Source organism: Pyrgilauda ruficollis, unplaced genomic scaffold (assembly GCF_017590135.1).
Source record: "Pyrgilauda ruficollis isolate IOZ18807 unplaced genomic scaffold, ASM1759013v1 scaffold49, whole genome shotgun sequence".
Classification (NCBI taxonomy): domain Eukaryota; kingdom Metazoa; phylum Chordata; class Aves; order Passeriformes; family Passeridae; genus Pyrgilauda; species Pyrgilauda ruficollis.
In genome coordinates, this window is record NW_024526488.1 from 4222657 (window position 1) to 4249418 (window position 26762).

General features: G+C 43.4%; 1 protein-coding gene across 2 annotated transcripts in view; it reads left to right on the forward strand.

The window, feature by feature from the left end:
- Positions 1-26762, forward strand: part of CUNH1orf21 (chromosome unknown C1orf21 homolog) — a 105293-nt gene that overhangs the window by 48105 nt on the left and 30426 nt on the right. For both annotated transcript variants that reach the window (XM_041479518.1, XM_041479517.1), the window contains exon 3: positions 14480-14574. In XM_041479518.1, coding sequence (XP_041335452.1) covers positions 14480-14574 — 95 coding nt within the window. The remainder of the gene's footprint in view (positions 1-14479; positions 14575-26762) is intronic.

Sequence of the window (26762 nt, forward strand, 5' to 3'; positions counted from 1 at the left end):
TTCTGTTCATCCCTGTCTTGTGACAGGACTTTCCTTCCTTGTCTCTGTCAAAGACAGCAGAACGCTGACTTAGTTTAAAGTAAATGCCAGATTGCTAAAATAATCGAAACCTTTAAAATATGTCCACTCTATGCAGCTGGAGAATAACAACGGGGAATTGGGACTATGATTTACCTCTCCTAAATATGCATTGTCATCTCCAAGAATAGAGTGACCAGTCCTTTGTAGAGGCTAGTTTGCTTTGAAGTCTCTTTCCTTAACAGGCCAGAAGTATCATCTTACTGAAAACTTCAGTCTTGGGATGTTGCTCAGGACAATTCAAAATACCTCTAGGCCTAGCATGACTGTTCAGATGTCCTTAATTAATATGAGGTAACTTCTAAACCCATCTTGTTCCAGTACACAAAATGCTGGAGGTCATCTGGCCATTTGAAGTGGGGAAGTTTCCAGTCAAATTTTCAGTCAGAAAAATATCTGGGAAATGTTTTCAGTGAATAGCTCCTTCCTGTTGTTATGCCATTTCAACTCCTCTCCCTTCCCCTCAATTGTCAGGGGGAAAAAAAAATCTAAAATTGAAAATGAGAATTTTTTTGTTCTAGAAGACAGCATGGCTGTCTCAGTGAACTGAAGCTGTCTGGAATGCTGTAGCTTAAACTATGGAACTTGTGTCCTGTCAAGTGTGGATATGTGCTGGGATCAGGTCTCCCTGCACCCAAACACACAGTTCCCTTTGCCTTTATTTGCCTAGCAGCCTATATTTGATGGGCTGTGGTGGTGAGCTGATCAACACCCCAGGAGGAGCTGCTCCAGCTCGTGGGGCTGTAGTGGTTCATTCTGCAGTATCAGCTCTTACTCATTCTGGGAACAGATGCATAAGAGGACCAACCCCATGCTGTGTCCTAATTCCATACTTTGAGTCTATAGCTTTTTTTAAAGACATTTTCAAACATGAAAAATATTTCATGTACAATCACATGTACATCACTTGTTCTTAATCCAAGCTCCATGGAGTGGCCTGTAGGTACCCACTCTCTGAAAACTCAGTCTCAGGAGTCTAAAACCAAATATAACAGTGAGTTTCAGAGGAGGAGATTTTCATTGCTTAAATTCAGATTCTGGCTGAGCTCCTCAAAGGGAGGATTTCATGTTGTTCATGGTTCCAGCAGCTCATGCTGTAAGGTAGATCTTGTTCCAGTGCTTGAAAGCTTAAGACCAGCAGATGAGTGAGTGAGTGCATTGCAGCAGGGGTTTGACATGCATGAGCATCTTCCAGAATTGTACTGGACTCTGTGTGTTTTACCTGCCAGAGGGCAGGTTTAGATCAGGGATTGGGAAGGAATTGTTCCCTGTGAGGGTGGGCAGGCCCTGGCACAGGGTGCCCAGAGAAGCTGTGGCTGCCCCTGGATCCCTGGAAGTGCCCAAGGCCAGGTTGGACAGGGCTTGGAGGAATCTGGGCTAGTGGAAGGTGTCCCTGCCCATGGCAGGGGTGGGATGGAATAATCTTTAAGGTCCCTTCCCACCCAAACCATTCTGTGGTCCTGTGATTCTCTTTCCTTGCCTTGTTTAGCAATTTGTTGATAGCCTGCTTCTTATCTAAGTAAACAGAGGGCAGTTCTAAATAAGTGCTTCAGGAAGTGAGAGAAAGGAATAGAGCCAAACCCTACCTACCCTGGTTATATTAATGTGGGAAATGTAACAAAATTGCATGTGTTATCTAGGTTTATGATGTATTTGTGTTACTCTGAGAACACCCTTGGTAAGTCAATAATTTACTATTTTATTACCATAAGGAAGCAAAAGAGTTTAAAGAAAACCAAAACAAAACCAAACCGCACCCTCAGGTTTTGTCTAGTTATGTATTCGTGATCAATATGTGCAAAGAAAGTGTTTTCCACGTGAATTAAAACTGTGCTTTCTCATGTACAGAAGTGGCTCATCTTTATAGCTCTTAGGAAAGGTGCTGCATTTGCAGAAGAGGGAAGAGGCTGCTCTGGACTATGGGTTGGCTCTGAGTGGTAACAAAACAAGCTCTTCCTCCCTCTCCAGCACAGAAATATAGATATATAGATATATAAAGATTACAAAAGGAGCAGTCCCAGGCACGACAGTGAATCAGATCCAGGGAATGCAGTGAGCAGCACCAGGAGACGAGGCTGGAGACATGGAGAGGAGATACCTACAACGTGGGGCTGAGGTCCCTCCAGGAGATGGGATCAGAGGCAGGATTAGAGCCAGGCAGACCTGCTCTGGCAGGGACTGGAGGCCCAAGTCTCAGCAGAAGCAGAGCTCCTGGATCCATGGGCAGGAGATGCAGGTGGGGTCCCAAGGGGCTGGTTGTGGCCTCTTAGTGCGCTCAGGACTGACAGCAGCTGTCCATTAGTTGTGGTCTGTATGTAATGATGGTGGTTGAAATAGTTCTCCCTTCTCCTGCTCTTTTCCCCATTTTTTCCCCCCTTGGAAGTGCAGAAACACTGATCTGGTGTTCCTGTGGGGTGACATCCAGGTCTGTAGAAAGTTTCCTGTGGGCTCCAAGAAGGTACCTTGCCACTCTTGGCAAGACTGGTTTTCAATGTCTATTTTCACCAATCCAGCAGAGAAGAAAACCAGTTCAGAAGTGATGGGAGAGTAGGTTTTTAGATACCTGGGTGCTGGAAAATTACTTAGTTCTAAATGGTCCAGGCAGTAGAGCAACAGTGCTTGAAGATATTTCTTGGTGCCTATTTGAAAAAAATAATCAGAAAGACCCAAAAAGAGATGCCTTTCCTGAATGGATAGAAGATCTCTGCCATGGAAAGGTTGCTGAGGTTTTCCTACCTGAAAGAGAGCTGGACTTAGAACAGGTATCCATAAATTAGTTAGAAAGCTCTCGCACTCCATAGTGACCTTCTTCTGGTGGTTAATCATCTTGGACTGTTTTTACAACCCCTTGTCATGGTATTAGATGAGGGAATTATTCTGCACAGTCATTCTCCTTAGTGGAAGGGAGCTGTTTTTATCCAGATCTTTGCAGTGCTGGGTTTGGAATGATGCACACACAGTTGGACTCGCCACTTCCAGTGGGGATTTACAGTACAGAGACAGCAGGTGAGCCAAGGTGGACAAACAGTTGATATCCCTGTTTGAGGAGCAGAAGTTAATCACAGGCAGGTCATCACTTCCTTGCTGCTTATTTTCATGTGAGCTTTCCCCTTTTGCAAGCTCTCCATCGGCATCAGAGCACGCAGAGGGCTCCCAGGGACCCCGAGTCTCTGCATGCCTGGGTCGTGGGCAGAGAGAACGTGGTGTTATTCTAGGAGTGACCTTTCCTCCAAGCTGCTTAGCCCCATGCAGAGTCCAGTCCCAGCCCACAGAAATGAAGTGCAAGGGGTGTGCATTTCACAATTGCATTAGTGGGCTATAAATAGGGCCATACATCCGCCTGTGGCGCTGGCTAGGAAGGAGCCAGGATGTGTTTTCTGGCAGCCTTGGTGCTAAAGGAAATCCGTTTATTTTATGGTACAGACATACTTAGTTTTTCACTTAATCTTTTCAAGATTATCTCTGGCATTCGTTGCCTACCTGTACATGCAAACAAGGAAAAATCCTGGTAAAAATGCCATTTATTTTCAGTTACTGCAGTGCTCCTTTAGCCATTTTCCAAGTGTTTTATTACTGGACCACGAATTTGGAGAAATAAAAAGCCAAGAGAAAACCCCAAAGCCTGGAATTTGGCTGGAAAATATTCACTCTGGGGAATAATTCCCAATTCCCCAGGTAGGCCTTGTGTAGCTACATGGGTGGGTATTCATTTCAGCAATACAAAACTGAAATTTTTAAGGCTGTAATTTTACATTAGGAAATACCTACTGGTAGAAATAGCTGTTAAATACAAAGAAAAGGTACCTAACCAATAAGTATTTGTGTATCTTTGGCATACACAGCCAGAGGTGCCTTTACAGGATAGAGGAAGTGAACATAGAAGGCTTTTTCCCAGTAGGTAATTCTCCAAAACACTGTGCCATCATGGGTATCTTAAATAAATATTACAACCAAGTGGTCTCATGTTCTCCTTGGTCAGAGGCCCAAGACTGACAGTGCTCTGTCTTGAGCTAGCACCAGAAAAAAATGAGAACAAAGTGGAAAATGTTAAGACTTCTGCCTCATGTGCTTGTGAAAAACAAAAGCCTGGCTTCTGCTGAGGGGTGTCATTATGCCCTGCCATGCACTTTTTCTTCTTACCTGTTTGAGTGGGAGCTCTGGCAGAAAGGATCAGGTTTAGGGTGCTTTTAAATTCTGTTTTTCCTTTCTGCTCTTGTCACAGGAACACTGCAGGGGCTGTTCAGGCAGCTCGGGTTCAGAGCACTTTGTGTTCTGTGGTGCTGGGAAGGAGCATGCAGTCACCTTTGTTTCAGGAGTCATGGCTCCAGGAATGATCTTGAGCTATTCAGAGGGAAAAAAGGGGATGTAGTGGTTTGGTTTTTTCCACTGAAGTCTCCTGAATTGTGTGATGGTTGTAGTTGTTACATTTGCATGCACATTATCCCCTGTATTTTGTTGTCAAGTGGTCACAGTCCCAAGGCTGCCAGAGCTCCAGGACCATTTGGACAGTGCTCCCAGGGATGCACAGGGTGGGATTGGGTTTTTTTTTTTAGCTATTACTAAACTGTTTTCTTTCAGACATTGTATTTTGCTTTCTTTTCAAAAGTGTTCCCAAAGGGAAGGGAAGAAGGCATGGAAAATCTGTAACCAGAGTAAAATATTAATCTTTCCAATAGGTTGCTTTTGGAACTGCTAGATGGTCTGTAAGTAAAATAATGTAATTAACTCCTGTATCTTTTGCATCTGGAAATGTGTGCTGTATTTTGTAAATCAAGTTTTCATTAGATCTCCCATCTTGGTTTAAAGAAATACTGACAGTGAAGAGATGTTACTGGTTCAGGGTATTTATTCAGTCCCTTCCATATTGGAATTAATGAAAATTAAATAACTGCTGTTTTACAAACACTCTTTGAGGCCCATGAGCATGGAAAATTTGATAGCCTAATATTAATAGAAAAAAGTTACTATCCCAGAAAGGGTATGAAAATCCATTTCAAGTCATATGTTGCGGGGCAACAATCTCATTTAATAGCTGACTGATTGAGAATGGCATTGCTTGTTAAGGAAAGAGGAATTGGCTTTTTTATTGACAAGGAAACTGAAGGCACCTCATCCTGTGTTTGCAATAATAGGAGATGTGTAATTCCAAGGGTGTGGAGTGGTAATGACTTATTTTCCAGGGAATGCTTGGGGCAGCTCTGTTCAGGAGTGGTTTTGGGTGGGTGGATGCCTTAGAGGGGCTGTAAAAGGCACAGCCTCCAGTGCTGCACGAGGGATGCTCACAGAAATGGTCAGCTAGGTGTTTTTCCTGGAACTGAATAGTCCCTGACAGGTTCTGTGCCAAAGTGAGGAATGTTCAGTGGAGTACATAGACAGATGGGGTGAAGGGAGGGTCAGCAGAGACTGGGAGTTTCATTAATGACATTGAAAAACCTGAAAAGAATTAAGTATTTTGTTCTTGGTGGTTTTTTTTTGGTTTTTTTTTTGTTTTTTTTTTTTAACTTACTGAGGGAGAATTTCAAACCAGAGCAGTGAAATGGAGTTGAAGGAGCTTTTCCAAGCTGGCCATGCTGTGCTGTGTTCAAGGCAGCCTGGATCCAGACACCCACCTGGGGACTTCATCTGAAGAGTCATATTTTCAAAGCACAGAATCTTTGTTTTCCTCCTGTCCATTCCTTTAATTAATCTCTCTGCAACTTGTTCCCTCTCCTGCTTTCATTTCTCAATTTCATCTTTTTAGTGGGCTAGATAATTGCATTTACTGGGTATCCTTCCTGCCAAGCACTGTGGCTGTAATCTCCTCCACCTGAGAAATGGTTTCCTTTAAACAACCTGGCATCTGCCTCAAAGTTATGTGTTAATTAAATGAGAAAAAAAGGTAAAAAAAAAGTGTCTGTGTGTAAATATATATACATTTATATATATGTATATGTATATATGAATTATATAGTTTCAGCAAGCAGAAATCTGGGTAGCTGAAAGATAGTTATGAGTGCACACCACCAGCACTCTTCTTTGGCTTTGTAATTACAGAGGAGTGCACAAAAGTCTTTAATTATATGATCACATGGCAGGTTTTTTCAATACCATCTCACATATGGTGTTTCCTCAGATCTGGAACACAAAGACAGTGGGAGCAAGGCAGAGATTGTGTGTTTAGCATTAACTGGATTTGGGGATGTTGAGGTTGTATTTTAAAATCTTCCCTGAGATAATGGAATGGCCTCTGAGGCTCTGGTTCCTCTGACTTACCTACAGCTAAGGTAGACCTGGCAGATACAGAGCAGTGCGCCTGTGCCCCTGGTATGAGGTTAATTTAAACAATCCTTAACTTATAATGGGATAGAAAATTGTCTGTACAACTCCAGTTTTCACAGGGCTTCGACTAGATGAGAGCTCAAAACATAGAGTAGTAGCCTTGGGGACTTTTTGACCGAGAAGAACCCAAGTGGTGGAAGGAACCAAGAAGAAAATACGAGTTGAGGGAGCTAAGAAGGAACCAAGCGAAGGTGGGAAGCAAGTAACCCCCTCCTTGATTCGGCTGCACATCTCCTGCTGTGACAGCTGATGTACAGTGGTTTGTTTCTGCGAGTCACATGCCAAATTTGAGAATTAAACCTATAGATTGAAACAAGGGAGCTAAATTATGGCTTCATCGTCAGCTGCCACCTTTAAACTGGGGGGAAAGTAATCAGAAAATGTAGGATACACAAACTGAGGCACCCAAGGAGCAGCAGCAGTGCAGGGGTTGGGACAACACCTCCTGCCACAGGCAGACATCAGGCTGGGAGAGGGATGGAGAGCTGTGAGCAGCTCTGGAAACTGCTGACAGCAATGGTGAGGGGTGGGCTAATGCAGAAACAGGAGGGTTTGTGCTTCTCCAGCAGCAAAGATCACAATCCTGTCCAGGACAGTTAATGGAGCTGTGTTCTGTCAGACACGTCAGCTTAGGGACTGCTGCTGAGAGGTGTCATGGCTTGGGCCGGCAGGAGGGAGGTTTGGTAAAGTAGCAGGGAAGTTGCTAAATTTCTTCAGGTAGGCATCACCCTTGAGGGAGTTAAGGTTTCATGAAGCACTGGGTATGCCAGAGGGCTGCTGGATAGCTCAGAAAAGAGTTGGCCCTGTCTTGCTGAATGTCCTTCCAGTTCTGCAGGAATCCTCCACTTAGGGACTGGCTTTTGTTGCACTGAGTGTCTCAATCCCTTTTTTCCTCCAAAAAACCAGCCCTAGTGGTCACATCTGCCTCGTGCAGAAGCAGTTGTTGGCAGTCCTTTGGTACATGTTAGATTTGTGTAGGAGAAAAGAAAAGTGCTCGAGGGTGGTCTTTGCAGATGTGCTGCGATCTGTGTGGTGTGTTGATTTTTAAAGAGCTGTTCTGTCAGAGGATTTAGATTTTGTTGGCAGAATTGATGTGTCGTTCATGCACCTGTTCTCTCTTTAGTATCTGGTGGTGTCCACTGCCTCGACTCCCCGCAGTGGCTGGATTTTTAGATTGGATCAAGGTAAGGTAAATTAATTTGGGAAATCTGAATGAACATTTTCAGATAATCCTTTGAGAAAAATGGGTTGACTTATTTCCTAAGTTATTTTTATGATTCTATTCATGTTAGTAAAACCATGATCACTTGGATCAGGAATTGCCTGTGAATTGATAGCTTTGAGGGTTGGTAATGGAGAAAAACAACAGGCTGCTCACCCAATACTGGTTGATCTCCAATGAAATTTCACTCCCAGCCCACATCCAAGTGGATCAGAAACCCACCCCCACAGCTGAGCAAGTGCTTTAACCCTTTAGACTCAAATGAACCATAGAGCTGCTGCTTTCTGTGAGTCCTTCAGGCTGGACCTAAGAAGATAACTCAGATATCCTCAATTTCTTAATAATTAGTTCAAGAAATATTAATTTGCAGGATTTTTGCAACTACTTTCTCTGACTGTTGACTTTTTTGGGGATTTTTGGCGTAACTTCTCTGGTATCCAGGCAGTTGATACCCACAGGGGTTGGAATAACCTGAGGAGCTCATCTCACCCTTCCAGTCCTCCAGACCAGATGCACGTGAGCCCGTGGCACTCAGGGCTGACGACTCAGGTGCTGGAAACTGCAGCCACCCAGGCAATCTAATTCTGCTCCTTGGCTGTCCTCTGATTTTGTTTTTGACCCTGATGTGTAGCCTGGCTCCTTCTAGAGCTGGCCCCACCACTGCTCGTGTCCTCCCAGTGCAGCTGTGGGTCTTGGAGTGTTCCCCCTTCCCAGTGGCACTGGAGATGGGCTCCAGGAGAGCTGCATCCAGCTCCAGCATCCCAGCACAGGCAGGACGTGGAGCTGTTGGAGCCAGTCCCCAGGAGGCCATCAAGATGATCAGAGGGATGGAGCAGCTTTGCTGTGAGGGAGGGCTGGGAGAATTAGGATTGTGCAGCCTGGAGAAGAGAAGCTCCAGGCCTTCCAGTGGCCTTGTAGTGCCTGAAGGGAGCTGACAAAAAAGATGGAGTGACTGTTTACAAAGGGTGGGGTGACAGGACAAGGGGAATAGCTTCCCACTGCCAGAGGGCAGGGTTAGATGGGATATTGGGAAGGAATTGTTCCCTGTGAGGGTGGGCAGGCCCTGGCACAGGGTGCCCAGAGAAGCTGTGGCTGCCCCTGGATTCCTGGCAGTGTCCAGGGCCAGGTTGGATGGGGCTTGGAGGAACCTAGGACAGTGGAAGGTGTCCCTGCCATGGCAGGGGTGGGACTGGATGATTTTTAAGGTTCCTTCCTGCCCAAACCATTCTGGGATGTTTGGCATGTTCTGTGCTCATCATCTAAGTGGCTCGCCTGCTGCTCTACGTTTCAGTTAGATTGCCTCAAAATCTCTTACGGTTCTTAACAAATATTTTTAGAAAAAAGCGATTCAGTCCTTTATCTAAATATAGCTTTGAGCTTTCAAGCCGTTGGGAGGGGGGAGCACGTGAAGCTTTGATCCGTGGCATTCACAGCAGTAGGAGCGCTTTCTGCACCTGGCAGAACCAAGTGCAGCGCAGAGGAATTTGTTAGACAGAAAGCTCCTATTTTACAGAACAGACATGTGGTTTTGTATGGATGGAGAAGAAATCTTGGCATGTCGTGTGATAGAAAGGCAAGAGAAAATGCAGAAAAATATGTGGTACAGGAAAATGAAGGTGTGTTTAGAAACTTCCCTCTTGGTGGTATCACTGAAGTACCACTCACCTCCTGCCTGATACTTGATATCTTGCTAAAAATAGAGAAGAGGCTCACCCATCATCTCTCCTGATGACAGTGGAACCAAATCTGTTTGTCCTTAGATGTCTGAAATGGGAATCAGTGTAAATCAGCATTCTATTCATTTACTTACTTAAAGGCTTGCTGTTTAACCAAATATTTCTCTGAAAGTCACAGTGACTCCAGATACATTTGACAAAGTTATGCTTTTTTCTGGTGTTGCTCTTTCCTTTAAGCTGAGCTAGAATTGATGTCATTGCCCATATTCCTGTGGTAAAGGCACTTAGAGCCGTGTCTGGGAGTGCTGAAGACATTTTTCTCATGGGAACCACCACAGTTTTGTGCCCCCCACCCAGTAATTGTTTCAATATTCTAAGTTGATATACTCATTTATCACTGAAATTGTTATTAATGAGTGCTGTTTTTCTCTGTCACATTGCCATGGCAACTGGGTGACATGTTTGAGTGGAATTATCTGTTTCCAGATGGAGATCTTCATTCATAAGATTTGCCTGCTGAGAATTTTTGCAGCATATTCAACTTCAAAATTCTTCCTCCCTGTGCCTTTCCACAGTTTGGAGCTAGAAGTGTTCCTGCTTTCTGGTTTATATCCTGTGATTTGTGGTGGGTGTTATGCTCGCAATGTTGCTGTCTTTTGTGGTTCATTTATGTTGTTTTTCTTTCGATTTAATTGAGTTGCTTTTCTTCAGCTCAGGATTTGCTGTGACAGTCCTGTAAAGTCATTCCTCCCCCATATGAGTTATTGGAAATTTTCTCATTTTATATAATACACCACACAATAGAAGAGGGGACTTGATTTTGTTTTTACTCCTGAAAGGAGCATTAGGATGCATTTCTCTTTACATATGATATATCACATTCTGAGTGATAGTGTCCTTATTTTTTTTAACATATTCACTACTTGATTTTTAGTTCTATACAAGAAGGAAGCATGAACATGTTTCACTTTTCTTTTTAATATAAAACTGTATTTAGGAAAAAGACCAAGGTAAATACTCATAGAGTACAAATTTCCTTTATCCTGAACTTAGAGTTTTAAAGGTCTTGTTGGCTGCCAGACTTAATGAGGTCCTGCTGGATTTCAGTCAACATTTCGGGATTTCTCTGGATTTGTTTCTGATCACTCAGACCAAAATACCTCAAAATGCTGTGTTTACTTCAGTAGAAATCAAAAGGTAAAACTTAAAAGATGGTTTTATCATCCTTTACTTCTTCAACTCCAGGTCACTCTTAATTTAGTGAGCAAAACCAGGTTAGCAGTTTTTTGCACCTACAGGAAAGGCATTAAGGGCCCATTCATCCAACCTGTCTTTAATCTAATTTTCATATTCCCCTCAAGTTATTAAAGCATACACCTCATGGTCTGCTTCAAGGTCCCTGTTGCGTCAAAATCTCTTTTGCATTTGCAGTGCTTTCATCCTGACGTCATCCTGACAGTAGGTTTAGAACAAGAACAATCTCATAAATAGCTCAGAATCTGTAGTTTCTGAACACCTTGCCTTATGTGTAAAGTATCTATAGAAGACAAATTTTGGCTTCACCTAGTCAAAAAAAGTCTATATATCATTGTGTCCTCCCAAAAATGACATAATGCAGTGCCAGACCCAATTTCTGAAAATAATTATTTTATTTTAATTCCTACATTTAATATATTTGAAGTAAAGGATGTTGTCTTACCCGTGAATAAGGCTCTCTGTTACACCAGCAAGCAGTGTCCTCCCTAGCTGTATAATTCTGTATAATTTTGTATAATTACTTAGCTGTTCTTTTCCCTTGCAAAGTGGAATCATATCTAGTAATACCTCCCTCCTGCAAGAGACTACTCAATACTAACAAATACTTCCAATGTATTACACCAGTGCTCCTTGTTTTAAGGAAGGTATTTTGCCTATGATAGGGAACTAGGAGAGCTAATGAGAAATGATGTTGCTTCAAATGTAATGAATCTCTGATCTGCTCCCTTCACTTCTGTGTGTAGCTGATAAAACAGTTGTTATGGCTCAGTTACTAACCAAAATGAAGTTGATCCCTGGCTTTCCACAGGCCAGTGCTGCATTTCCCTTTTGGTCTCACCGTGGTGCGTGCACGGCTTGCCCAGAGCCCCTGGGGCTGGAGCTCTGGGCTCTTCATCACTCCCTGAGGCACTGGGGCCTGAGTGCCAGCCCCTCAACCCCTTCCCAGTGCTCTCATCCCGGGAGATCATCTCTTGGCCTTTGAAACAGATCCTCAGCTTCAGATTGTGTCAAAGCTTTATTGCTTTTTGAGATACAAGCAGAGATTTCTTCTGCTCAAACAGATACCATCTATTAGAGCCAGGACATTTATATTAATTTTCTAAGACACTTTATATTACTGGGCTGATTCTGCCAACATCTGCAGGGGCTTCCTGGTTTGTTTGTTTTAAATCTGTATCCACAGAATCACAGAATGGTTTGGATTGGAAAGGATCTTGGAGCCCATCCAGTGCCACCCCTGCCATGGGCAGGGACACCTTCCACTGTCCCAGGGTGCTCCAAGCCCTGTCCAGCCTGGCCTTGGACACTGCCAGGGATCCAGAGGCAGCCACAGCTTCTCTGGGCACCCTGTGCCAGGGCCTCAGCAGCCTCACAGGGAACAATTCCTTCCCAATATCCCATCTAACCCTGCCCTCTGGCAGTGGAAAGCCATTCTAAGGAGAAGTTGGGTTTCTCCAAAATAAGACTTGCTGTGGTGGATTCAACTTGTTCAGAAAATGTTACAAAAAATTACTGGTTTATTTTTCAAAACTTACTTGCTGTAAATTATCCAGTTGTCTGCACTTCTGCAGTTGGTAGGATGGAGGGGAGAGTAACACCCGCTGTGACAGAGATAATTGAATACTTATTGTATCATCAGGAAAGTATTGAAGTTTACTAACACTGTTGGAAAATAGCTCTGGAAATATCATAAGAAATCTGTGCAAAGTTTTCTGCCACCAATTCAGAGCTACGTGATGCATCTAGCAAATGATGCAGCATTTGAAGGACCTGTGCTCATGTCCAGTGTGAATTTAAAATTTTTGGTCTCGAGGAAGACTCTGTCCTGTGCAGGTGTATCAGAATTTCACATGTCAGTCTGATTATGCTGGCAATGAGTCAGGGACTCCTCGGTGCCCTGGTTGACTTGCTCCAAGGGATGATGTGTCCAAGAAGCATCCCTCCTCTACCATCCCCACAGGATCAGCTGCTGCCTGGATGTGCTGTTTGATCACAATTAATCTCTTGGAATAAGCAGCAGACACATTTCAGAGTTATTTTTGTCATGGGACGTCAGCCCCTCCATACCTTCCTTATTTTCCACAAGGCTGGGCTGAACTTCCTCTCTCCCCCAGTGTCCGTGGACTGGCTGTGGGTTGGGAAATGTCCTTTGTGCTGCTTTCTCTTGCTCATCTGTTTCCCCGTTCAGATCCCTGCGTGCCTCTGTGGGAGTTTGATGCTTTTTCTGCGTGTGGGTTTTATTGCTAATCACAACACAGAGCGCTGAGGCAGGGAGGAAAATGTAAGTTAGATAATTGCAGTCAATCAACTATTTCTAATTCTCAGGCTTTATTGTGTTCAGCCCTTTTGGGTTTATGAATTGTCATCTCCAGACTAGCTGAATTACACTGGGAAAAAAGAAAAAAAACCCTCAGAGTTGTTCACATTTACCAATCTGATGACATTGTCTTAAATTCTTCCATCTGATTTGAGGCTATATGTTTCAGATGCTTCTATTTGATAGATTCAGTTTCTTTGAACTCTGCAGTAAAGAAAATGTATAGATGTGGACTAGATCAAATGCAAAACCATGATGTATTTTAAAAAATAAGATTGTTTTTTGAAACAAGTTTATTTTTAAAATAAGCCTTACTTTTCCAAGCAAGGCTTATTTAACTTATAGACTCTATGGTTAACAGTTTCCTGAAAACATCTTTGTCTGAATAATATTGATTCTTTTTTTAACAATACAGTAACCCAGAAAAATCTATTTGTGCTTTGTTTTTCCCTAAGTGTAAGTGAGAGAAATTGCTTGAAAACCCAAAGGAAAAGAGGAAAGTTTGTGCAGTATCTTCTAATTTGCCATGGTTTTGCCCTTTGTTCCGAGTGTACTGTGTCTCATTTCTCTTTGTATTAGTATTTTCCACCTTTGTGGGATGGAGTTTTCTTCTGCATTGTTTATCCTGGCTGGAGGAGGGTGGATGCACAACTCTGGGTGTTTTTTCCAATAGATTCACAAACTGCAAAGATAAGCAGAGAAAAAAGTGACTGAGCAAGGGCAGTGTTGGTCCTGCAAGAACTGGATTCACAGGCTGCAGGGAAGAATCATTCTTCCTGAAATCCCATCTTGTCCTACCAAGGAAAAAAATCCCTTGTTGGAGCTTTGGGTTTACTGTGGTATAGCACATGTATGTTAGGTAACATTTCCATACTGGCATTAGAGCTGGGAATTCTAGTATTTGAAGAGCTGATAAATATTGAGGACAGACCAAGAATCTTGCTTGCTCTTACTTATTTTCAGGCTGAATTTCTGTCTGGGTAACATTTGTGTGCAGGAAAAGTGGTGGTTGGTGGGGGAAGTGGGAAGAGGAAGATGGTCAGCCTGGGGCCTTTTCTCCATACATCATTCTGTGACTCTGCATCGTGTCATTAGGAAAAACAAAATTTGAAAAAGGACAGAGTGATTATGGTGTGGGTTGGCTTTTTCCCAGCTTTTAACCTACATTTTCAGTATCCTCCATCAGCCTTGCTATGCAGAGAACACCCATGAGCAGCCTTCTCTCAAGTAGCCACTGTCCATGGCTTGTTGGCCCCTGAGAATGAATATCCAGGGAGGGTGCAGGAGCAAAGAACTTGTATGTATTGAACATATTAAACAGAAAACTAGGGATCTGGGAGAGACTGCACACCAAACATCCCTGTTTCCTGGTGCCATGGCTATACTAGACCAGAGCGCTACTGAAATTCTTACTGAAGCTTTGGGCAGGAGAAACTTCCTTTGTATTAGTCACATGTAAGCCTTTGACAAGATATACATGTAATTTTTAGTTGCTTTGCTTAACTAGGGTCTATTCTAGTCAGCTGTTTTGATTTTAGTTTGGTTTTTATCCCAGCTGCTGAACTACACTGGTTCAAATTTTTTTTTCTTTTTTTTTTTCTTGGTGCTCAGATGAGTATAGGATCAAACCAGTGGAAGAGGTCAAATACATGAAAAATGGGGGAGAAGATGATCAGAAAATAGCAGCCAGGAACCAAGAAAACTTGGTAAGGATTGAACTTATCACTTCTCTAATGAACTAACGTGGCTCTGCTTTTGTAATGGAATATGCAGCGTGCAGCACCCTCCAGCTCCGGCTTATGCACGGCAAGAGGATTTTCTCCAAAATGTCACAACTCCCTGCAAAGCTCTCATGGAAGGTGCAAAATACGACTTTTCCCTGCTTGTCTTTCTGAATTAGACTCTACCTGATCTTGGAGTGAGTGCCTCCATGATTTTAAGTCACTTCCCTTCCTTACAGATCCGAAAATACTCTTTATTTGGAAACGTGTATGTCTGTGCTACAAACGAGCTGGAGTAAAACAGCACTTCCCTGCCATTAAGAAAATTACCTACTTATGTAGATACTTGCTGGTTTTCTGTATTTTAAAATTCCCAGAAAAGGCAGTTTGGAACAGGAAAAAACAATATATTCATAACACAGCAGTCACAAAAGTTGTGTGTGTTTCTTTTGCCCCGATTTGAGCACTTTGCCAGCTCGTAGTTCCATTAAAGGGAAGGCAATCACAGGTAAGCTCTTAGGACTACTTGAAATAACTAAGATGCTGTTGAAGCAGCTTAAAAATCACGGTTGAGTCACTTCTGGCATTTCTGAGAAGTTGTTTCTTCTCTTCCAAAACTGAAGGACTGTAGGTTTTGTTACTGGCTGGCTGGAGCTTTGACCAGTCGAAGCTTTCAAAGACATCCCACAATTCTTGGGTGCAAGTTTTCATATCTGGTTCCACTCATTCAGTGCAGCTTTTCTTCACGTAGAATGGTTGGGTTTCCCCCCCTCCATCTGTAGGTCCAGAGGGGAAACAGCAGCAGCAGATTCCAGTGGAACCATAACCATTATCTCCAGCTGAAGATTTGACTTTTTCCATTATTGGGCAGCTGTAGAAAAAGCCACTGTTTGGGATTTTTTACTGTTGATGAAGATGTGAGCTCCAGCAACTTTGCTACTTTATATTTCCTCTCCTAGACACACTTACATTACACAACTACAGGTGCATTCCTGTAGCAAATGGAGTTTATTTTGCTGCCCTGTCCTGTGGCTGAGCAGCATGCAATATATAGAAATAGATTTCTTCTTCAACCTCTAAATCAGCTATTTGCTACCTGCAATTTTGGATAGCTGGTGCTCCAATGGGTAGTGCAACTTCAGCTTGGGGCAGGATTTAGAGGTTTTTAACAGATTGTTGGGGAGTCCTGTGCAGGGCCAGGAGTTGGAGTCAGTGATCCCTGTGAGTCCCTTCCAGCTCTGGATATACTGTGATCCATGTTAGATTTTCAACTGGCCTTCAGCTGTAGTTAAATGAGAGTAGTTGCAGAAGGTGCCATGTCACTGGAATGACAGCAGGGGAAAGCTCAGGTCTGCTGGGGTGACACACTGGCTAGAGGTCTATTCAAAACTAGCTTGAGCTATTTTGCACTTTGGTTGGTGCTAGCTGTCTTGTAGCACCCAAGTGTTCACCTGATTAAATATAGGAAGAGCACAATGCTTCTTATTTTATTATTGGTGGGTCATGTTTGATGGGAGCAGTGAGTTTGTTGGAAAATGTAACAGTAAGGATTTGGAAGGCTGGTGTAGCTCTTCTGTCATGTTTATCAGGGGAAAAAAAAAAGGCAATAACACAAGAAAGTCTTCAGCCAGACAGGATGGATATGCCTTAAAACAAAAACTGTCTTGCCCACCAAAAAGGCTTTATTTTCCTTTTCCTCCTTACTATAAGGAGATTACCTTGTCTGTAATATATGCAGCTTTTTAATCCTGGGAATTGTCAAGTCCTCATCACTTCTGTTTTTTTTTAAAGGGGTTTCTCTATTCAAGTTCTCCTTAGTAAACATGGTTTAGCTCACTGCTTAGAGCATGGGTTAAGCTTCCCATCACTGAGGCTTTAATTTCCTTAGCGTGTGAGAAGTTGGCAAGTGCTTACATAATCCCATCTTCTCATCAGCCATTTCCAGGCAACTGAAATTTTAGGAACAAGAAAAGGCGGAGGGAGAATCGACTGGCCCTTTTTCCTCCTCTCTCGTTTCTTAACCCCAATTTCTTTATTGTCAGGGGGCTGCAAATTCACATTCCCTTCAGAAACACAGTCCAGATGAGATGTGTAACCCCAGTGCATGGGAACTGCTCTGGGTGGGTTATCTTATCCCCTGATGCTGGTGCTTGAATACTTGATACTTATGTTATTCAGATGCCATTGAATTTTTCAATCCCATTATCATCTCTGTTACTTTTTTAAGGTATTTTGAAGTCTTGCTTAAAAAAAAAAATCTCAGCTCAAGTGAAAATAAACCTGCTTCCCTTGTATCTTAGGCTCTTTGATGTGCTGCCATCTCTGCCTCTGGTGCTGCAGTATTTCTGAGTCAGGAGGAAAGAAGGTCACATGAGTAGATGAAGAGAATGGGAGGACATGGCAGTCATCAGGGAGGCTGTCACTGCACACCGGGTGCTGAGGTCAGAGTCCCAGGCTTTGATTCTGCTGGAGGAAGAGCCAGAGAAGGGCTGGTACAAGTGTGGGTATCTGTGGGAGAGATGAGGCTCTGTCAGTGAATCACCACCTTCTCAGCTTCAACCTGAGGCTTCAGCAGGGCTCCAAACTTGGGCAGGTCTGGCACGGGGAAGCAGAAATGCTCCTAAGACACAGTGCCAAAAGGAATGGCTGTGCTAGGGCTGTCTGCCAGGGGAAACACAAGATGCTCCATGGGAAGACATTTTCTGCTGGAATCAAAGGCCCCTTTGGATTAAAATGTAGGCTTTTGACAAGGGAAAAAAAAAAGAAAAGATAAACCAAGCTTGTTTTCCTGCCATTCCTTTGTATCCATAGGCCTGGTTGACTTCTTTAGCCATGTTGTTTCTCCAGTTCTCCACCTGCCACTGGAATCTGTCTGCTCTTGGTTTCATTCCAGGTACCTCTGACACCTTCCAGAGCATCTCCAGCTTCAAAACAAAGCCAGAGTCATTGCACTTGAGCTGGCAGTCCCACATGCCAGCCACGTCCCAGCCTGCAGGGTGGGAATGGGATGTAGCAGGATTAGGCACTGCAGAGCTGGGGCTACACGGGATGCTGTCACTGCACCACGTGCTTTGGTGGCTGCTCAGCTAAACCAGGGATGTTCAGAGTCAGAACAGTGAAGAACTAGCAGAGAGGTGAAAGACAGAAGTAATTTGTACTACATATTATATGTGTTTTTAAATCACAAGCATTGGTTTGTGCATATATATATACATATATTTACCCACATGTAAGAAAACATGGGAGCTGTGCTAGTTTTCATGCGAGATGATGCATAGGAGGTAATGTGTGTGCTATTACTCCTGGAGGTAAATGAGCAGCTGGGATGGTTATTGTGAGTTCAGAAGCAGAAGGCCTGGCTGGGATGGTTTGTTGGGATCCTGGGCTTTGTCTCCATGCCCAGCTTGGTGCCAATGTGCCACATGTGGTGCTGAACTCCACCTTGTGCTAAAACTAAACTTCAGCTCCCCAGGACTCCACAGTGGTCCCACAAAACCTCTCCTGTGTTTCCCCATCTTCTTGGAGGAAGGTTTTATGCAAAGCCTTCTCCAAAACAAAGGGAGTTTTGCCAGCCTTGAGTTTGCCACTCAGCAGATCTGGATGGGGTTGTTTTGGCCCTAAGGATTAACCAAAGCTAAGGGTGGATTTGTCACTTTGAAAGCTAAAATGCCAAAACTCAGGCAGTATTAATATTTTACAAGCAGGTATGACCAAAATAACATATTAATAAAGACCTATTAACTTGTTTGGAAGGGACTATTTAGCTGTACACCATCATGTTAAATACACAGAGTACAATTACATAACAGCCTTTTTAATACTCAGGGCAGATTTAATTGTCCTCATTTCCATACTCTCACAGCACTCCTGGCTTTCCATTGTAAAATATTACTGCCAGAAAAGGTAAAATGAGAAGGTGTGTGGTATTCCTGCAGCTTAGCATTGCTTTGGCAAACTTCAGGAGCTGGATCAGTTTTCCTCTGAACTGGGCTGTCATGGTGCAGATATCCCTGAAAATACCAAATCCCTGAAGCTGTGTTTCTTTTCTGCTGGGTAGTTATCTTGATATTTATTGCAGTTCAGGTTTTGGATGTTTTTATAACTTTTATTCATCATTTTCTGGGCTGGACTGGCACAAAAGGCCACTTAGTGGGATTTTTATGCTTTGTTATCCAAACCCCTAAAACAATTAGATATAATCCTGTGTTTCATCCTGGAGCTCTGTACTGAAATTGCGTGTTAGAGCTTGAGATGAATTCCTGCTGGAGCTGGGAGAAAATTGCCTCTCTGTTGCTCTTGCTACCTCTCATTCCACCTTTAATAGCAATGTTTTGCTTTTTGTTTTACCCAATTTCCACAAATTTCCACTCCACTTACCTGCAAATGTGATTTTTGTCTCTCTTGAGCTTCTCAGCCCAGCTGCTGTTCTCCATTTATCACCCCACTCCACATTACTTGGAATTGCAAACCCCCTGCCTCCCTGACTCTGTATTCAACACCAGTTATCATTTTCTGTAGTGATTTGTTTAAAGTAGGCAGTATATCTGATAGATGAAGTGTGTGAAATTAAAAGCCTGGCAGAAAATGCAGAATGAAACACCCTAATAACCATATAAAATGTAATATGTGAAAGGGAAGACCCCTATTTAAATATATGTATTATACACGAGATGTAAAATGCATGTTATAGGTACATCAATCATAAATATTTTTGATGTGCAGTGCAAAGATTGATATATGTTGAATTCTACATCAATTTGGGAAAATACATTTTAATTCTATTACTAACCTGCCCAATCTAGGTGCTAAAAAAGCTAAATAAAAAAGAAATAAGCCAGCTAAAAGAAATAGAGTAGCCACCACTAAGTTTATTGGGGGTAGTTGTGGTGTTTTCCTTTCTACAGATGTAAAATACCACAAGGGCAAATTTTACATGGAAAAAGAATTAATTTGGTGCTTCAAAATACTTAAAGCCAGTGCTGCTTATTATTGCTAGGTAAGCTTTGAATTGCAGTGTTTTAAATGCATAACTGCATTTTTATTTCAGCACTGGTGCAGTACGTTGGTGAAGAGCTTTGTAAAAACTGAAGTTAGCACATATTAATGCATATTCCAGTGTGAGGATTTCCCTCTCTAATGTCCTAATTATTTATTTTAAACCATTGTGCTGTGGCAGTGTTTCAGAACACACCATTTCAGGATAGAACTTGCTCATGCTTGCCTATAAGGGGAAAGAAACCAAAAATGCCCGAGAGCCTTCAAGCCCTTAGAAAGAAGAGACTTTCCTGGGTTTTGTCCATCCTGAAGAGTCTGGGTGTGTTAAATCCTGCTGGCCCCTTGTTTGCTTTCCTTGCTGCTTGTGATTCTCCAGGAGCCCCACTCCACCAGTGCAGGGTCAGCTCCAGTACAAGTGTTGGGAAAACTTCATCCTGTTGGTTCATTATCCACTGTAAAGGATGGATATCTAGAAATACATTTTCTATATATAAAAGAGAGGCTATTAATTTCTCTGCATCTTGCCCCCCTTATTTCTCTGTCTGCTTTCAGATTACAGAATCCCAGGTTGGTTTAGGTTGGAAGGAGCTTAAAGCCCTTCCAGTGCCAACCCATGCCATGGGCAGGGACACTTTCCACTAGCCCAGGGTGCTCCAAGCCCTGTCCAACCTGGCCTTGGGTACTTCCAGGGATGGGACAACTGTGCCAGGGCCTCCCCACCCTCACAGGGAGGAGTCTCTGCTCAGTAACTCATCTAACCCTGCCCTCTGTGAGTTTGAAGCCATTTCCCCTTGCCCTGTCACTCCAGACCCTTGTCCAAATTCCCTCTTCATCTCTCTTTGAGCCTCTTTAGGTACGGAATACCAGTACATATAGATGCAGCATAAGTGTATATGTATATATAGGCTCAGCTTAATGAAAAACTTGGAGTGTTGTTGGTTCTTGTGTTGAAGTCCAGGCAGGGTGAAACCCACAAAAAACCACAGCAAAATGCATCTTGGGTCATTGTGGGAGGGGGAAAAAGAAATTGAGATACCCTTTTTTTTTGGGTCCTGGGGCATAGGAGTGCTAAAAGGACAAAGTGAGCATCAGCAGATGTGCCTGGAGGTGGGATAATGTGCAGAGGTTCCTGTGGTGTTCATCCATCCACCTCCTGTGCTGCTGAGAGTTAGGAGTGAGCAGGAATGCAGGGCTCCAAAGGCAGCCTGCTCCCCCACGCTTTCCCACAGGGACAGGCATCCACTCTGCCCAGGTGCTGTGTCAGCCAAAGCCCGGGGCCCGGGGCAGCTCTGTGGGAACAGGTCCCACAGGTTCCTCACAGCCCAGCATGGAGCTGCTCCACATCTGGACTCTCCTCCCTCCACCTGAAGAAACAAACCACAAAACAAAAGCCGCCGCTGCAGAAATGCAGCTCCAAAATCAGTGAGCAAAGGGAAGCCAGGGATTAAAATTCAAAAGTAAGTGGGTGAAGGAGGGAGGGGTGTAATACCAAGCTCCTTCTGCCCGAGGTGGCAGGGTTCACACTGGGATAAAGGAGGTGGGTGGGCTGGGCACCCCTGCCCCGGGCACCTGCGAGGGCAGAGCTGGGGCTCCCTCCAGGCAGAGCACTGGGACACAGAGGGCAAAGCAGGGCTGGGCCCCACTGGGGGAAGGTGCATTCCAGACCCAGGGAGGAAAACACCTTTACAGTTCTGGATGCCTGGTACCCCATCCCTGAAAGTGTCCAAGGCCAGGCTGGATGGGGCTTGGAGCAGCTGGTGATAGTGGAAGGTGTCCCTGCCCATGGCAGGGGGTGGACTGGGATGAGCTTTAAGGTCCCTTCCAACCAAACCTTTGTAGGATACTAAGAGAAATTTGGCATTCTACTTTTATCAGACGATACCTAGAAAAGTCCCTGGGAATATACAGTATTTTCCTCCAGTCTTTGTTGACAGGGCCTGGGTTGGCACATTTCGTGCTGCATGCCATCTGAGGTTCCCTTTCTTAGAGAAATGAGAATTATAGAACCATCCTTTGGATTTCCTTTTTTCCCCGGAGTCTGAGATCCTAAATGAATGCTGCCCTATCACTATCAGTACTAAGTAATTACAGCATTTCAATTTTCATAACCCAGCCTCTCCAGTGTTTTTTGCAGCTGAAATTAGGAGTGCACGGAAAGGACATTGCTACTGGAACCAGTTATTTTAAACGCTGTGCAATCAGCTCATTTCCATATTGCTCATTTCATTTCAAATTTGCATTGATATTCTTCAAAGAATGGTTTCTCATAATGAATTTATGACAGTTTTAGCTCATTCCACTCACGGGTCACTACATGTTATATAGACATCAAAGGAAACGATTGCACTGGGTATTAATATTATTCTTCTGGATTCCATTAAAATGGTTCTGGTGAAGAAGTATTCATTTTCCCTCCAGTATTTAATTTTGAAAATTTAGAAGATAAATGAACATCATTAATAAATATTTTTAGCAAGTCAGAAAATCATACAAAAGTTGTTGAGCTCCAGGTGCATTGCTTCAGACCAGACCTTGTTTCCTTCTTCCCCCTTTGTTGAATAAATCTGCACAGTGCCCTATGGAGAGGCAGAATGATACGATTTTTCAAGTTCTTGATGAATGTGATTTTAAAGTAGAAAGCTTAAAAATATGTAACTCTAGTTCTTTCAAAGTGTGTTAAAATAACAGTGTCCAGGAGCAACATGTAATTGTGGGCTTGATGGTGGAGAAAATGTATCAGTGATGGGCAGCTCTCAGGAACCTGGGTCAGGACCAGCCCACATTGTTGGAAAGGATTCTTGCAAAACCTGCAGAAACATTCCCACTTGTGGAAGCAGGTAATTTTCTGTACAGGTTGTGTTATTTCCATGCCTGTATCATTTTAACAGGGGAGTTTCTGCCTGGGATTTCCTCCCCTCTCTGGGAAAGCTGATGCTGTTGAGGAGGATGGACACAGAGCTGTTGGTGAAACAGAAGTCAGCAGTCATGGCAAGGTGTCAGGCTCTTGATTTAAGAGTTTCTTCCATGATTGTGAGGACCAGGTGCCTTCAAATTCTTTTTTATTCTTTTTTTTTTTTTTTTTTTAAAGAACATGAGCATCTCCACACTTGCAGAACTGAAGCTTTAAGAAAGATGAGCTGTAGGATTTTGCAAGCTGTCAGCAAGAGAAGAGGATACAGGAGCTCTCTGTATCCTCTGTTTTGGTACTTGCTATTAAGCAATTGCCTAGCAGGTGTTAATTATTAACTGTGCTGTTTTGGAACAGAGGGTGAGGCAAGATGCAGGCAGAATGGATCATGCAGAAACATCTAAAATCATCAGAAGTCACTGATAGAGACTAAAGCTGTAAATCCAGGCAGCTGCTATGGCCTGAGAGTGAGTTTGGAGCACTCCTGACCAGTGGTGAGCTGTGCTCTCCTGACCTCCTTGTGATAGTGGCAAAGTAATTCAGCCTTTCATCTGTTCACATTTAATGATAGATATAATGTGGTCTGCTCACACTTTCTTTTCAGGGACTCCTTGAGTCAAAGTGGTTGTGGTGGAAATGTAAGGTCTGGGATTTCCATATCTGGTGAGGTGCCAATTTCAGACTGTTGTAGAGCATGGAGATAACAACAAATTCATCCCTAGGTGCTCATTAGATGTTTACTCCTACAGCCTTTGTGATCTCTCAGTTTCAGTGTGAATACAGTATTGCCTCTGGAAAAGAGAGGGAGGGATGTGCCATTTTAGACCCCAAACCAGTACAAATGTGGTGTCTGGGGAGGTGGTTAGTGGTGGCCTTGGCAGTGCTGAGTCAATGGTTGGACTAGTGATGCTTAGAGGGATTTTCCAACCTTTGTGGTTCTATGAATTTATTAATTTTGATGTTTTGAAGCTGAGGTGAAGCCCTTAGAGGGATGTGACATTTGGGGCTGGTTTCAGGCAGATCCTTTGTACAGTCAATGTGTTTTGACTAGAACTTGTTTATACTGCAGGTATTTTTTTCAGTAGCAAGTGTTTTCTTCTGCAAGCTTTCCTAACTGATGTCTTTGAAGGGCAGTTAAAGGAGGTAAACTTGAAGGCAATCAAATGAAAAATATTAATATCTCCAGCACACAGTTTTGGGGATTTAATCATAAAATCTCTGAAGATTTGAGGTGGAAGGGACCTTAAAGCAGTCCAAAGCACCACTAGGAGGGGTGAGAAGAGACTCCAAGGGCTCTCTGCAGCCCTGAACTTCTCTTCTTGCCATGAACATCACATGATAGCAGCGTGTTGCATAATCCAGAGCTGTCATTATTTGACAGTTTTCAAACTTATTTTTTCAAACTCATGTTTGAAAAGCTTTGAATCAGCCACTATTTTTTTAAAGCCCTGTTGCCCTACTGTTCTGGGATTAGAAAATCAGAAACTCCCAGTCCACTTTTTACTATTATTGTTTTGAAATAACTTGGGTTTTGTCTCCTGTTTTACACCAAAAATGCCATTTTTCTCCAATCGACATGAAGCTTTGTTCATCACCTGAATTATTTTTAATTTGGTTTTTTTCCCCATTCATCCTGGTTATTTAGTAAGAAATGTTAAAAAATACCTTTATGGGCAACATAAACTAGAAGATCCAAGAGTGAGGAGTACTCCTAGGAACATGCTGTAGCTGAGAGCACTGGTTATTTAACTAAGCTCAAAGTAGACAATGTCTGTTGTACTAAACAAGCATGAAATGTTACTTTCCTGTTTCAGTAGTCACTGCTTTGGTTAGCTTTCCATCTATTAGGTAATTTTATGCTCACATCATCCTTGAGGAGGAACGTTCCCACCACTGCAAGCTGGAGTTTTGTGTTTGCTTGTTCCATGTTTTGGTTGTGCTTCACCACTAGATGTGAGCAAAGGTGGGAAATGTTTCACATTTGTAGTGGAGAAAATGGTGTTTGGCTCAAAATTACTTCAAACTGTGGTGAACATTTTTCAGTGGACTTCTTTTCTTCTTAATTCTTCCAGGGAAATGCAGGGGCTGGGCTAACCAGGCTTAGGCTTTTTGGGATATGAAGGCACACATCAGCAGGAAAGATCTTGATTTGATGGTGTCTTTTCTAGAGAAAGGGAAAGAGAGCTGCTGGGGAAGCTCATTAGCTGCATTAACAGGTCCTTTAGCCCTTTAGCCTTAATTGAGTGTGCTCAGGTCAGATTGGCAGATCCAGGTTTCCCAGGAGCTGGTGTGAACTCAGGGTGCGTTCTGGGAGCTCTGGGAAGGGCACACAGCCTCACCCACAGCCTGCCCAGGGCTCTGTGTGACCCTCAGGGGGCAGGTGGGTGACCCAGGAGGGGGATTTATCCCTGGTGGTGGATTAAAGCAGGATGGGTGTGCAGCTCCCCCAGGAAAAAGGAGCTGGGCTGCCTCTAGCTGAACTAGAAGTGCTTCAGCCACCTCCAGGAATACACAGTGAGTGTATCCATCCTTCTGCATTGTGTATTCCTACATCACGGCTGGAAAGAGCTCAACCTCGTCTGTTTTTCACTATAATTGAGCTTTTGGACTTTGGTTGTTTCCCTTTGATTTTGTGGATAGCCAAGACAGCTGCTCTGCAGGCAGCTGGGAGACTCAAATGTGTGTTGGAAGGGATTCCTGCATTTCAGCTGGTGGAAAGAAGAGTAAGAAATTGGACTGGGAGGAGGGGAAACAATGCAAGAGTATGACATTCAAGAGTTCAGGATTTTTTTTTTAAGTAAGAAAAAGTCAGGGATGGAAAGAAAATCTCTATGGAAATAACTTTATGCCAGTAAGGGCAAGTACTTCAATATTCTGAAAAAGCTGAGCAGATAATTCAGACTCTTGTGTGTACAGAGTTTGGAATTACATGTAGGTATGTTAAATAATTTCTGATGGAAAGCAGTGGTTTATACAGATACCAAAGTAATACTGGCCTAAGTTAATATGCAGTTTCATGTTTGTTCTCACTGAGAAGAAAATAGTTGTTTTTTGGTTTTTTGTTGTTTTGTTGGGTTTTTTTACTTTAAAATGTTTGTTCCTTGCTCCTGGAAGAAGCAGTGTTGGAGCTCAAACAGAGCTCTGGGTGCTCTGCTTTCATCTCCCACATTAGGTCTGTGTGGACCATGTGCTGCTCTATCTAATATGTAATCTTTCCATGGGATACCATCAAAGACTGGCAGCTTTAAAAAAAAATTAAGCCAACAGATAATCTCTGGATGGGAACATAAAGCCAGTGCTTCTTAATAAGGTAATCATATTATAATTTTGTGTGTGTGTATATGTATTTAGATGTAGTTCTTATTGCAGCAGCACCTGAAGGCAAGTGTTGGGAATCAGAAGCAGCTGCTCTGCCTGCAAACACAGCAAGAATGGGCTCACATATTACCAATTCTTCCCCAGAATTTCACCCAAACGAGTACTTTTATTCCAAAATCCTTGTACTTCCAGGACAGTGAGCTGGGGGGAGTTTCCAGAGCCCAGGATGTTAAAAACAAAGGCACAGCCTAGTTCAGGGAAAGTTCTGTGACTCAGGGGTGTTGTGCTGTCCTCTTCCCCCAATATGGGCCTACAAGAGAGAGAGACCTGGCACTAGGGTCTGGAGTGACAGAACTGAGGCGGAATAGCCTTAAACTGCCAGAGGGCAGAGTTGGATTGGATATTTGGAAGAAATTCTTCCTGGCACAGGTTGCCCAGAAAAGCTTTGGCTGCCCCTGGATCCCTGGAAATGTCCAAGGCCAGGTTGGATGGGAATTAGAGCACCCTGGGAGAGTGGAAGGTGTCCCTGCCCATGGCAGGGGTGGAATGAGATGGATTTGAAGGTGCCTTCCAACACAAACTGTGATTCTGTGGACATTTGGATGTTGGGCTTCATGGTGGGGAGGGACAGTTTGGGAGGGAGTGCCATCAGGCTGCCCTTTTCCCTTGGTTTTCTCCTTTCCTTTAGCCTTTCAAAGAAACACAGCTGCTGTGCGAGGGAGGAGGGGCAGATTTGGCTTTCAGGTGTGGTGGAACACAGAGGGTGTTGTGGTTGGAGCAATGCTGGTAATGTGGCACTTCTGCTGAAATGCTGTGGGTTTGCCACATTACCCTTTCCTTTTCATGGAATCATGGAATCACAGACTGGTTTGGGTGGGAAGGGACCTTAAAGATTGGATAGTCCCACCCCCTGCCATGGGCAGGGACACCTTCTGCTATCCCAGTTTGCTCC